The sequence below is a fragment of the Mus caroli genome, chromosome 18 (assembly GCF_900094665.2).
Source record: "Mus caroli chromosome 18, CAROLI_EIJ_v1.1, whole genome shotgun sequence".
Classification (NCBI taxonomy): Eukaryota; Metazoa; Chordata; class Mammalia; order Rodentia; family Muridae; genus Mus; species Mus caroli.
In genome coordinates, this window is record NC_034587.1 from 46,719,757 (window position 1) to 46,732,902 (window position 13,146).

The 13,146-nt window shown below is 36.5% G+C and overlaps 1 protein-coding gene across 4 annotated transcripts in view; it reads left to right on the forward strand.

The window, feature by feature from the left end:
* Positions 1 to 13,146, forward strand: part of Dmxl1 (Dmx like 1) — a 129,757-nt gene that overhangs the window by 21,846 nt on the left and 94,765 nt on the right. For all 4 annotated transcript variants that reach the window (XM_029471979.1, XM_029471981.1, XM_021150434.2 and 1 more), the window contains exons 6-11: positions 1,006 to 1,072; positions 1,817 to 1,995; positions 6,317 to 6,506; positions 8,198 to 8,366; positions 11,767 to 11,979; positions 12,822 to 13,075. In XM_029471979.1, the coding sequence (XP_029327839.1) occupies positions 1,006 to 1,072; positions 1,817 to 1,995; positions 6,317 to 6,506; positions 8,198 to 8,366; positions 11,767 to 11,979; positions 12,822 to 13,075 (1,072 nt within the window). The remainder of the gene's footprint in view (positions 1 to 1,005; positions 1,073 to 1,816; positions 1,996 to 6,316; positions 6,507 to 8,197; positions 8,367 to 11,766; positions 11,980 to 12,821; positions 13,076 to 13,146) is intronic.

Below are 13,146 nucleotides of genomic sequence, written 5' to 3' on the forward strand. Positions count from 1 at the left end.
TGTGTGAGAGTGTTTAACTTGTGGCTAGAGTGATATGAGCAGGGCACAGAATGATAGAGGAAGTTGTTTATACGTCATCGTGAGGTCATTTCAGGAAGAGGGAACTGTCTTGCTATGTTGCTCAGGCAATCTTTTATACTAAAGTGATCCTCTAGCCTCAGTCTTCTCAGTAGCTAGAAATATTGGCATTGCTGCTGTCCTAGTTACTTTTCTGTTGTAGTGGCAAACACCATGACCAAACGTTGTTTAAAAAATATATTTTGGAGTATAAGAGATACATGGCTCTAGAAATTAGGTATCCAGATGAAAACTGAAACCATCTCTCATATTTAGAGGGAATTTGCTATTACTTGGGTGTTAGACTTGTCAAGGTTTTGGGGTTTTTTTGTTTTTAACAATTATTACTTGTGTGATTCTTAGAAAAATTTTTAAAAATGGCTTTTGAGATAGGACCTCACCATTACAGCCCTGGTTTACCTGGAGTAGTCACAGTGTAGGCCAAGTTGGTTTCAAACTTGCAGTATTCTTTATTCTACCTTTTGAATGCTAGAATTTCCTGCATTTGCAAGACTTGGAAATCTATATTTAAAGTTTCTCTTAGTAACTACCTCGTTTTTGGAATATTCTAAAAGTTAAGAGCCAGGAGAAAGCTCTAGTAAAGCATCGGCTTAGCATGTGCAGGCTCTGGAGTTCACCCCAACACCAAAAAAAGGGGAAAAACAAAACAAAATTTCTTAGCAGCAACAACAGAAATCTCGTGTGAACCTTTAGAGTCACTAGTGGTACTCTGCATTTCCAGCTGTGTTAGAAACAGGCCTGCTTAACCTGATATTTAACCAACCTGAGCCGCAGAGCAAGACCCAGCTCATAAGGGGAATAAGTGAGTGTGAAACTGTTAACCAAAATTCTGTAATCATGAGAAATTGCTGGAGTTTAATTTGGAAAGTACTGGTTATTTTGAGTCTAGTTTCCTTGGTGATTAACTCTCACCTTTTTAATTTACAGAACTGCTTCCCAGGTCCACCTAATGAAATTTTCACCAGATGGAGAATTTTTTGCCACTGCTGGAAAGGTAAATTTTGAAAATATGTGTGTCTGTTTTGTGTGTGTGCGTGCACACAAGCACCACCATATTGTTTTTTATGGAATGAGATGGAGTTGTTTATTCTGATTGAAGTTCAAAAATGGAACCTAATACTAATTTCTTTGTATCCCCCCCTTTATTTTCCAAGTTAAGTACAAATGAGGGTGGACATACATATAATACTTGATTTCTAATATTTTGTGTATCTGTGTATGGGTGTGTGTGGTTGTGTCTGTCTGTCTTGTCTGTATGCATGCATGCAGAGGACAGTTTGCCAGAGTTGGTTTTCTTTTACCATGTGTGATCCAGGACTGTTAGGTTTTTTGAAATGCCCTAAATAAAATACTTCTACAGTATTAGTTATTAAATAATTTTCATTTTCAATATTTTCTTAAAATGATACTTCATGAACGGCCTTGCCATCTATCTCGGTTATCTGGATTGTGTATAATTTGGAGTTAGTATTGCTTCCTTTCTGTTTGGTTTGGTTTGTTTGTTTTAAGACGTGGTCTTCCTATGTTACCTTGGCAGGCCTAAAGCTCACTATGTAGCTCACAGATAACTTTCTTTCTGCCTCTTCCAGGATTTGAGGGGTGTGCCATCAGTTTGCAACTAGTATTGCAGTCTTAGTTGAATTTTTGACTAACGAGAGAATAAAACCCCTTAATTTTCCTTTTTCTGAATAATGTTTGTGGTATACGATCACTAGATGCTCTTTGGTTTTCTCCTTAGGATGACTGTCTTCTAAAGGTATGGTATAATGTAGAAAACTGGCGGCCAGCTGTTACCTCTCCAGATAAAAATTCAGAAAAACAATCCCAAGGAGAAATTGACTTTTCTTTTGTGTATCTGGCCCATCCACGAGCCGTAAATGGATTTTCCTGGCGTAAAACAAGCAAATATATGCCGAGGTCAGTGTTTTCTCTGTGTGTTAGAGAACATCACCAACTTGAACTGGTTTTCTTACTTTGAACCTTTGAAGATTAGAGTAATAGTCGATGATTGTGCCAGGCTGCACATGTCTGGATATGGGCCAAGTAAGATCAATGCTTAGCATAAGAGCCTCAATGTGAATTTGAGACCAAGATAATTTATTTCCATATTAGATGTCTTTGTCATGCAATTCTACACAGTTTTCTTTCCTTTGTTTTGTGTTCCATTGTGTATCTTATATAGATTGCTAGTTGTGTAGGCTTTTTTTTTTGGACAGTTACCACCCTCATTTGTACTTGCAGTTGAATCCTCTGGTATCCTTTTTTAAAACAGGCAAACCAAAAGACAAAATACCATTTATTGAAGTCCTTTTCATCTTTAAGGAAATAAAGTTAATTCTTTAAATGATCTTTCCTTGAGTTGGGTATTAGTTTAACCCATACAAGCTCAGTTTAACTCATACAAGCTCAAAAATATGTCTGTTAGTATTTTTTTCTTTTCTGTAGTCCTTGAAAAACTTACCTAACATAGAATTTTTATGTGTTCTTTCAGTAGGTTACATAGATTTAGTAAGTATATCGACAAATCTGTCTTGAACTCCGTGGAGTGCAGATTGGGTTGTCTATCTCACCTTTTTGGTTCTGTTGAGATGTTCAGGTAGAACTGTGGTTATGCGCTCACATCATTTGTCGGCTTTATTTTGTCCCTTTGGGCCAACAGGATGTATACCTATTAGAGTAGTTACTGTCCTTATCCTAGCCCTCCAGTCCAAGTTTAGTGTAGAGAGAGACTAGGAAAAGTACTGATTGTGTTCTTACTTTGTGGCCGAGTCTTCCAGCTAACAGAGAGGGATCTGAGTAATCAGTATTGCCAGCAGAAGGAGCCATGTCTCAGGCTCACTTAAGTTCTAGTTCTCTTGCCTACATACTTTAAAATGTGTTTTGAATAAATGATCTCATTGTGTATGTTAATTCTTATAAGTTGTAAGTGACTCCAGATTGATCATTACAAATTTGTCTTTTAAACCTATCTGAAGAGAACTATCTTATAGAAACTAATTTCTTCTGATATATAATAAATGAATATACTCATTTTTTTTTTAAAGATTTATTTATTTATCTTATGTATATGAGTACATTGTAGCTGTTTTCAGATACACCAGAAGAGGGCATCAGATCCCATTACAGATGGTTGTGAGCCACCATGTGGTTGCTGGGAATTGAACTCAGGATCTCAGGAAGAGCAGTCAGTGCTCTTAACCTCTGAGCCATCTCTCCAGACCAAGTATACTCCTTTATTGATGCTATAGCCATCAAAATACTAAACAGGCTTATGCATTACTGAAGTTTTGTGGACTGACTTAGCTTAAGTTGTGATGGAGCTGATCACAGTGAAGACTGAAACAGATGGCAGATGCCTAAAACTGGGACATTTAGGGGTTCCTGCAAATAACAATGAAGTAATAGTTACTCTCCTACCTTTGGGCCATTTTATTAAGTTACTCTCGTTCCCTCGCCCTCGCCCTCACCCTCTCTAATGTGGCTTTGAAGGTCACACTTAGGATATATACTCCTAAGAAGTGGAAGCAGGAGGATCACAGGCTCACAGTCTTTCTTGCTGCAGAGTCCATTTGAGGTCAGCCTGGAGTACATAAAACTTTATCTTTAAAAACAAGTTGAATGCAGAGATTCTGTTGAATTGAGAAAGAACAGTAGACATGTCTGTGTAGTAAGCATATTCTTTACATTCCCTCCTATGGAGGGAGCAACAGTGTCAACAGGCCAGACCCCCCGGAGCTTCCGGGGACTGGACCACCAACCAAAGACTATACATGGAGCAGCCTCGGGCGCTGGCCACATATGTGGCAGAAGTTGGCCTTGTTGGACATCAGTGGGAGGAGAGGCCCTCCGGCCTGGGGTTGCTCAGTGCCCCAGTGTAGGGGAATGCCAGGACAGGAGGATGGGACTGGGTGGGTGGGGGAGCACCCTCATAGAGGTGGCTGGGGGAGTTTCTGAAGGAAACCTGGAAAGGGGAAAACATTTGAAATGTAAATAAAGAAAATATCCAAGAAAAAAAATTAGGTAGAATCTGAAAAAAAAGAAAAAAAGTTGAGTGCAGAGAGTCTGTTGATTTGAGAAAGAACAGTAGACATGTCTGTGTAGTAAGCATAATCTTTACTATTTATTTAAAAAATGATGAATATAGGCCAGGTTGGAAGGTTTGGTGAGATCTTGCAGGAACCTCCAAAAGTTGGCTGGAGATAACAAATTGCAAAACCATCTTAATTTGTTGTTTCATCAGTAGAGGACAAATGTTGGAGACATGTAGTCAATCCCAGAGTTGCTTTCTGTGAGCTTAAATCTGTTGTTTGTTGCTTTTATATGCTGTATGGACTCCGTATCAATATGATAGACTAGTGGTTCTCAACCTGTGGGTTATGATCCCTCTGTGGAGGGGGGAGCAAACGACCCTTCTACAGGGGTTGCCTAAGACCATCAGAAAACACAGATATTTACATTATGATTCATAACAGTTGCAAAATTGCAGTTATGAAGTAGCAATGAAAATAATTTTTGTGGTTGGGGTGACCACAATCTAGGAGCTGTATTAAAGGGTTGCAGCATTAGGAAGGTTGAGAAACACTGTGCTAGACCATCAAGGGAATAATAAACATTTTAAAAGAAGTAAAGAAGGGCAGCTCCAGTCTTTGATATTGACTACAGATATTCTGAGGAGTCACTTGAAGCTATAGACATGCATTAAGATTGCTGCACTCTGTTGATTTTTAGTTCGCTTCTCTCTTGACTTGTTTGTTTCTTTTAAATTCTTTTGCTTCTAGTCCACCATTTAGTTACCGCCTGCTACTTTCCTTTGTCAGTGCTTCTATGCTAGTTATTCATTGACAGTATGAACTTTTGGTATTGTCTTTTGATTTATTTTCTTGTTAAATTTGCTTACTTTTAATTTTATTGCTATGGTCTATGTGAGGGAGAAATGCAAGGGATGGATATACGTTAGAGGGAGGAAATAAGTATAGGCAAGGGATAGAAGAAAGGAAAGAGAAATTCAAGGGATGGATGAGTGTTACAGTGATGAGGAGTGAGAAGCAAAAGGTTCAGGAAGAAATCAAAAGAGTGCATTGTAGAAGGAGAGATGAGAGGTAGATGGATGGGAGATGAAAACAAAACATGGCCCAGAGAGACTGAGAGAATGGTGTCAGGGCAGAGAAAGGGAAGAAGCAGAAGCAATGGGGAGAAGGAATGAATGCAAAGGAATAGACAGAAGGTGGGTGAGAGAGCTAGATGGGAGAGGTGGGAGAATGCACTGGGGAAGCTGAAGTTGACAGGGTAACCAAGGAAAAACACCGATTTTGCTTCAGTTTTCTTTTGTGGTGCTGGGTCTTTCTAATCACAAAGCGATGAATGATAAGGCAGTTGCTGTAGAATATTTTATTTCATTCCTCTTAGCTTTCACCTTTCTGATTTGTCTTTACTGCCCTCCTTTCCTCCCTCCTTCCATCCATCCCTCCTTTCCCTCCTCCTTTCTTCCTTTCATTTGCTAAATTACCTGATAAAAGATTTCTTTGTTGGTAATAGCTGTTTATACTTTTTATTTTGAGGATGTCATAAAAGGAAATAACTGAAAGTCCAGAATGCTAAGTCCATTGCTAATGATGGATGTGGTTTGATCAGGTCTGTCATAAATTCTTTTGCGCATCACTGCTTTGGGCCTAGGTAGGCTAAGAGACAATAAGTATACTATATGCTTACATCAGTTTCTTAATGACTTTGCAGAAAGTAGCACTTAAACATTAAACAGTTAAAAATAATGGTCATTCACTGAATAAATGGGAACATTTTATTAGGAACTTTGTTTTGTGATTGTCAACTGAGGAATTATGGCTTGATCTAAGTCATTGCTCTTTAGATGTAATAAAAACCTTAAGATTATTGTAACAAAAATGATTTTCTTCTAGACAGAAGAAATAGATTGATAAACATTTTCTCTTGTGACATCAATATATATATGTTCTCTTGACTTTTTTATAAGCTTTTATATGTATGGTTGTTTTGTTTTCATGTATATCTCTATAGTGCCCTTGGAAACCAGAGGGTGTTGAGTTCCCTGGAACTGGAGCTAAAAGGACTGGGAATCAAACCCTAGTCCTCAAGAGGAATGGCCATCTGACTGCTCTCTTGTTAATATTAGTTAAATGTTTAAATATGTATAGAAACACTGCAGGATGTTTATGATGTGTTATGTAATTAGTATTATCTCTAAAATATTTTTATTCCTCAGGGCTTCTGTATGTAATGTACTATTGACTTGCTGTAAAGATAATGTATGTCGTCTTTGGGTAGAAACATTTTTACCAAATGATTGCTTCCTGTATGGAAGTGACTGCAACCACTGGTGTGAACCAGTTAGTTTAACAAATAACTTAAAGAGAAATGCTTCCAGTAAAGACCGAGTTCAAAGTGCTCTAGAAGTAAGTGTTTTTATTATATTATGTGTTTCTTATAGATTTTAAAAACTGTGTATACAGTGTATTTTTTTTTCTTCTGGGTTACATAACATAATAATATTATAAGTAGTAGTATATCTTAGGAAAACAATTATAGAAATGTTCCTTTTATCTAAGTAAAGAAAATACATTTAAGTAATTTTTTGTAACTTACGAGCTATCTTTAATTATGAGATTAATCTTAGCTTAACCAGTTACAAAATAATAGTAACAGTTGACTTGGCAAATGTAAAATCTGAGAATTCAAAGATTTGACTATAAAATATATTTTCTCTTGGAGCATAAGGTAGATTTGTTTTTATATTCTGTTGTACCATTTGCCATTTGTTATCTTTCGACCCACCAGAACACGTCTTTAGTTTATAAGCATTGATGGTAAAACTCAATTTTTGATGTTTGGGCTAATTGAATATAGAACAAATTTTGCTCTTTTGAGACAAAATCTTACATTGTAGCTCCAGGCTGATCTCAGCCTTATGCCAATCATCCTGTCTCTGTCTCTTTTGTTCTGGGATTACAAGTGTGAAAAACCATTTTTGATTGAAAATAGAATAGAAATACTGACTCAGTATTTCTGTTCTTTTTCTTTTTGGTTTTGCTTTTTGTTTGTTTCATAGACAGGGTTTCTCAGTATAGCCATGGCTATCCTGGAACTCTCTCTGTAGACCAGGCTAGCTTAAACTCGAAGATCCTCGTGCTTCTGCCTCTGCATCCTGAGTGCTGGGATTAAAGACATGCATTACCACACCTGGCTTCTTATTCCTTTTTTAATATTAAAACATGAAGTGGCTTGAAAATGATTTGTTTGAACTTGTATAGTATAGAAAAAAATTTTCCCTCTCTTTTGGTGTTTGAACAGGGTCTCATTATGTAGCTCTAGCTGGACTGGAACTCATTGTATAGATCAGGCTGGACTGGAACAAGTCACAGATGATGGCTAAGAATATAGCTGAGCTGTGTGACATAGTCAGTGGCTTTGTATATTAATCACATAACAAAAGGTGTTAGCCGAGGAATCTCTTCTACTCTGCTTCTTACTAGCTCGGTAACCTTAGTTAGGGTCTATATGAATGATTTCATGCCATGAATAGTAACATAGCAATGTTTAAATTGGATACCACATGAGATCAGATAAAATGATCTCTGTGAAAAATGATGCTTTTTAAAAAATTGGATAACTTGGTTTATCATAGTAATATCATTCATAGTGACAGGGAGCAAGTTGTGGGCAAAGACATCAAGCAGACAGATCTTTGTTGGTACTTTATTTTTGGAAAAAAGGCTTCATTATTTAGCATTGGCTGCCATATTGTGTAGACCAGGCTAGCTTATTGTATAGAGTCAGTCAGAGCTCTGCCTACCTTTCTCCCAGGTACTAAGAGTCAAGTGTCCATCACTATACTATGCCCATCTTACTGGTTTTTCAGGTTCTTGATTTTTTTTTTTTTTAAACTTTTAAGTTCTGGAAATTGATTTTAGATGTTGAAAAGCAAATATGAAAATAGTAGGCCGGGTACTTATTCTTCAAGATTCAAATTTGATAGGCCAAAAAATGGAGAGGTATTTTTTTACATGTATAATTATATAAAATAGTATTTTTATTCATTCTGACAATCATAATATGCAGTCACTTTACTTTGTTTTTATATATACAGGTAAATCTGAGACCTTTCCGTAGGGGTCGGAGTAGATCACTTGCTCTTGTAGCACATACTGGCTATCTGCCTCATCAGCAGGATCCTCACCATGCCCACAGGAACACACCACTGCATGCCAATGCACTTTGTCACTTTCATATTGCAGCCAGCATCAACCCAGCCACAGGTAATTAACTACCACACCATCTGGATAGGTACCTGTGAACTTAGAGAGTTAAGCTCTTATCACTTCAGAAATATTTTCTATGAGTATAAAAAATCAGGGGTCACAGATGATGCATTTAAAGTAGTATATCAAAGTGTTTTTTTTTTTAAAAGGCAATACTTACACATAATTAATACCACCTTTATGGAAGGTGGAAATAAATGACTCCTTTGATTTTTACACTTTAGTCCCTTTCTCTAGAACAAAAATTTATTTTTTTATATCTTGTAGAATATAGTCCCTCCTTCTCTTTTCCTATCTTTTTTCTTTACTCTCCCCCTCTTCCCTCTCTAGACAGAGTCTAGTTATATAGCCAAAGCTGGCCTCGATATTACAGAATATTCTTAAGCATCAATTAAGCAGAACCAATTTCCATGGAGCTGAAATTGCAGTATTGCATTTTCAAAGAAATATAGCAGTGGAATTATCAGTTAATAACTTGAATAGAATTCTGTCTACCAGAGTGAACTCTGCTAAGTTAAAGTATAGAAATACTTTTGATTTATTTGGTTGACTGTAATCTTAGTTGTAAAAGTATTCATGGGCTAAGAAAAATATGTCAGAATATTGAATCATCTTTATTAAAAAGTTACTTAGATTTGGGAAAGATCATCTTTATCAAATATGTAATATTGACAGTGCTTATACACCAGTTACCTATAAAGTTAGTGGCATAATTTTGAAGGCTCCTGGTGAGTCAAGGACCAGGATTAGGTTGTAGTAAAGCTCACTGGTAAAGTGATTTTCTAGCATGGATGAGGCCCTTGCTTTGAGTTGCAGCACCTTAGAAAAAAATGAAATAAATTTCAAAAGCAACAATATTACAAGAATAACGAAAGCCTGAATTCTCAGAAAATGCTTAGGAGATTATTTGAGAGAAGAGCCCTGAGTTTGAGTGTGGCACCTCCTTGACAAGCTTCCAATAAGGAGAACTAAAACTTTCTTTAAGTTATAGATCACCTAGGAAAACAGTGATGGTTTGAATAAGAGTGGCTCCCACAGTTTCACATTTGAATGCCTAGTCACCAGGGAGTGGCACTATTTGGAAGGATTAGCAGGATTAGGAGTGTCCCTGTTGAAGGAAGTACTTCACTGGGCATGGGCTTTGAGGTTTGCAAAGTCCATACCAGGCTAGCTCTCTGCCTACAGAACAAAATGTCGAACTCTCAGCTTCTCCAGCACCTGTATGCCACCATGCTCCCCACCATAATAATAATGCACTAACCTCTGAAACTGTAAGCAAGCCCCAATTAAATGCTTCTTTTATGAAAGTTTCCTTGTCGTGGTGTCTCTTAATAGCAGTAGAACAGTGATTGAGACAAAATCTTACAACATGGCAAAACAAAATATCGTTGAATCTCATTTCTAGGTCTTATATCTTAACCGTGAAAGTTTGTTGCAAAACTAACATGTTCCTTGAGTGGGGCATTAGTGCACAAAATGCTGAGTTTTCTTCAGTTAGAATACCTTGCTAAAAGCCAGCAGTATTTCTTCTCTGTGTACTTAACAGTTGTAATGCCTATTGTCAGTTAACAGCATTGCAATCTTCTTTGAATTTGTGTCAGCCACAGATGAGAAAGCCTTTCCATAACTTCTTGGAGAAGTGCCATTTCAGTTCCAAGTTCTACCCAGTAACAGTGAAACTGGCAAATCAGGCTTTCAGCTACTTGCTTACTCTATACCAGTGTAGAAATTAGAGATAGTGTTAGGAACTGGAGGGAAAATGACACTGTAAATAGCTGTTGTCCTGCTCTCTTGAAGTCTGTAATCAGATGTAGAATAGGTAAATAAATAATCAAAATAATTATGCTACTGTATAGATAGAAACAGGAACTCTTGGATTGGAAACATTAGAACTTGCCTCTGATAGTAGAATCAAGTGAAAGGTTCTTTCCGGTACCATTCATCTCTTCTGGTGTTGTTTCTATTTTTGCCTTTACTATAGATAAATCAAACAGATAATTCTGTTGATTTTTAAAAATCTTTTATCATGGAAAAAGCTTAATTTGTGGAATATTGTTTGTGTTTTTTAAGTCCATTGCAGCCTTTATAGTTCTATTGATAACAACATGATTCAGATTTTATTGACATGATAGACTTGAATTTTCTTTATCTTTGTAGCAACTGATTGGATTTGTACTTCAGTATACATAATTAAATACTTAAAAATAATGCTAAGAAATATTTTTTCTTATTTTTTTCATAGAATATATTTTGATCCTGTTTTACTCCCCCCAAACTTCTTGAGAGCCTCCCTACTATTGGATTTTGTTTGTGTTATGTTCACCCCAGCTCCCCTCCAAAACAGAAAAAAACAATAAGACAAAAGTACCAAAACAAAAAGCTGACCATGGAGTCTGTTTAGTGTTGGTCAGTTATTTCCGGGTATGGGGCATGCTCTGGAATGTACTTACTGTATCCGGTGGCATTCCCTTGTAGAAAGCTGATTTCCTTGTAGAAAGTCGCTAAGTATCTCTTAGAGCTGGGACTTGGTGTCCATCTCCCCCTTTCAGGACTGGGCCCCCATCTGCCTTGAATGTTGCAGACCTGGTGTGTGCTGCCATAGTTTCTGTGAGTTCATATGAGCATCAATCCTGTTGTGTCTGGAAGACACTGTTTCTTTGGTGTTATCCTTTATTTTGGGCTCTTAAAATCTTTCTGCCTCCTCTTACGTTTAGCGCCATCAACCTTGTATGGAAGGATTTGATGAAGACACTCATTTAAGGCTGACTGCTACAAAGGCTCAGGAAACTTTCCAGTAGACGGTTTACATATGGCTTTCCAAATGCCCTTTAGTGTTAGTTGTCCCTCTTCATATTTACCTCTTTTGTCCTGTCTTCTCATCCCTTGACATTTAATTCCCCTATTCTATTTTCCCCTTTATCTCTCCTTAACACTATATTCTACTTCACCATCCTTAAGAGATCTTTTTCTTCCCCCAGGTTCCTTACTAATTTCTAATGTCTGTGGTTATTTGATTATAACACATATGTCAAAAACTTAAAAGCTGAAGTCCACATATGAGAGAAAAACATTCAGTGTTTACCCCTTGGGTTCTGGATTACCTCACTCAGCATGTTTTTCTAGCTTCATCCATTTACCTGCAAATTTATTTTATTAAACAGCTGAATAATATTCTGTTGTATAAATGTATCACTTTTTCATTATCCATTTACCAACTGATAGATAGCTAGGCTGTTTCCGAATTCTGGTTGTAAAATAACTTTTAAGTTAAACTTAAAACTAGATAAATTTATCTCAAACTAAAGAGTAAGTAAAATGTCAATAATGAAAATAGAAATTGTGTATGCTATGTTATAGAGGTTCAAAATATGTATTTGTCATTTGTTTTTCTTTATAGATATCCCACTTCTTCCATCTATTACATCCTTGAGTTTAAGTGAAAATGAAGAGAAATGTGGACCTTTTGTGGTACACTGGTTAAACAATAAAGAGTTACATTTTACTTTGTCCATGGAAGTCTTCTTACAGCAACTTAGAAAAAGTTTTGAACAGCCCTTGTCTGAAGCCAGTGTAGAAGATTCTATTCAGGCAGACGTAAAATCTGATGAAGGTAAAGTTTAAGAAGGATGAAATTTTAAATTTGCAGTCCAAAATAAGTAGCTTTTATGAGGATAAAACTACTTATTATATGAGATAATTTCCCACGGTCATTATGGCATAATGTAAATATGGACTAGCTTATTTAATAACTGGGTATAGATATTTTTGCTTACATTACTTTTTTTTCAGAGCTTTCTGTTGTTTTGGATTTGTCAGCCTGTAAGGCTTGTGACTTTATGACTTATGTATGGATTAATGGCATCAAATATATTATCTCATACACTACATAACTACTTTCCTGAATCTGCAATTTAAATATAGTTGATTTATATGTACATTAGAGTTGAGAAACACTGTCTGAAAGAAGAGGCAATTATGCTTACCACTAACACCACAGTGCTTTGTATTCATCATGCTGTTGGATGTGGAGAAGGAAGAGGGCAGGGAGAGAGTACAAGTGTTTTCTCTGTGTCTTGGCTCAGAACTGATACATTCCCCTTCCACTCTGATTACACTGGCAAAAGAGAATCACAGAGTCCCAAGTGGTCTCATTTTCTAGCCAGTTTGTAAGCTTTTATTTATTTTTCATTTAAATTTGATCAAAAAATTTGTAATTGCCTCTTTTAATATTCCTCATCCAGGAGTTGAGGAAAGGGTATTGAGTCTGGGCTTTTTAAAAGAGGTAAAGATATGCATGTTCACAGCCCTGCCAGATGTCTGATTACTAAGTTAACTTCGTTGATCTTATTTCTTGTTAATACAAAAGTATGTTTTTTCACTTTTAATTCATTTAGAAAGCTCTGTTTTAATTTGTAGTGATAATTTTATTGGTTCATGAACTCTTGCTTATAGAAATGGATGATGGTGTTGATGATTTAAAAATAAATCATGAAAAGAAGGAATTGGGTGAAGACAAAATGTTACCAAGTTCAAGTTTTACACCATTATCTTCAGCCGCCATCGATCATCAGATTGAAGTGCTTCTGTCTGAATGGAGTAAAAACGCCGACATGCTTTTCAGTATTCATCCCATGGATGGGTCTTTACTAGTTTGGCATGTAGATTGGCTGGATGAGTACCAGCCTGGTATGTTTCGTCAAGTTCAGGTACTGTTAATCATCTATGATGAGCTAATTCTTTTTTTTTTTTTTAAATGTAAAAACTTTTTTTAACATGT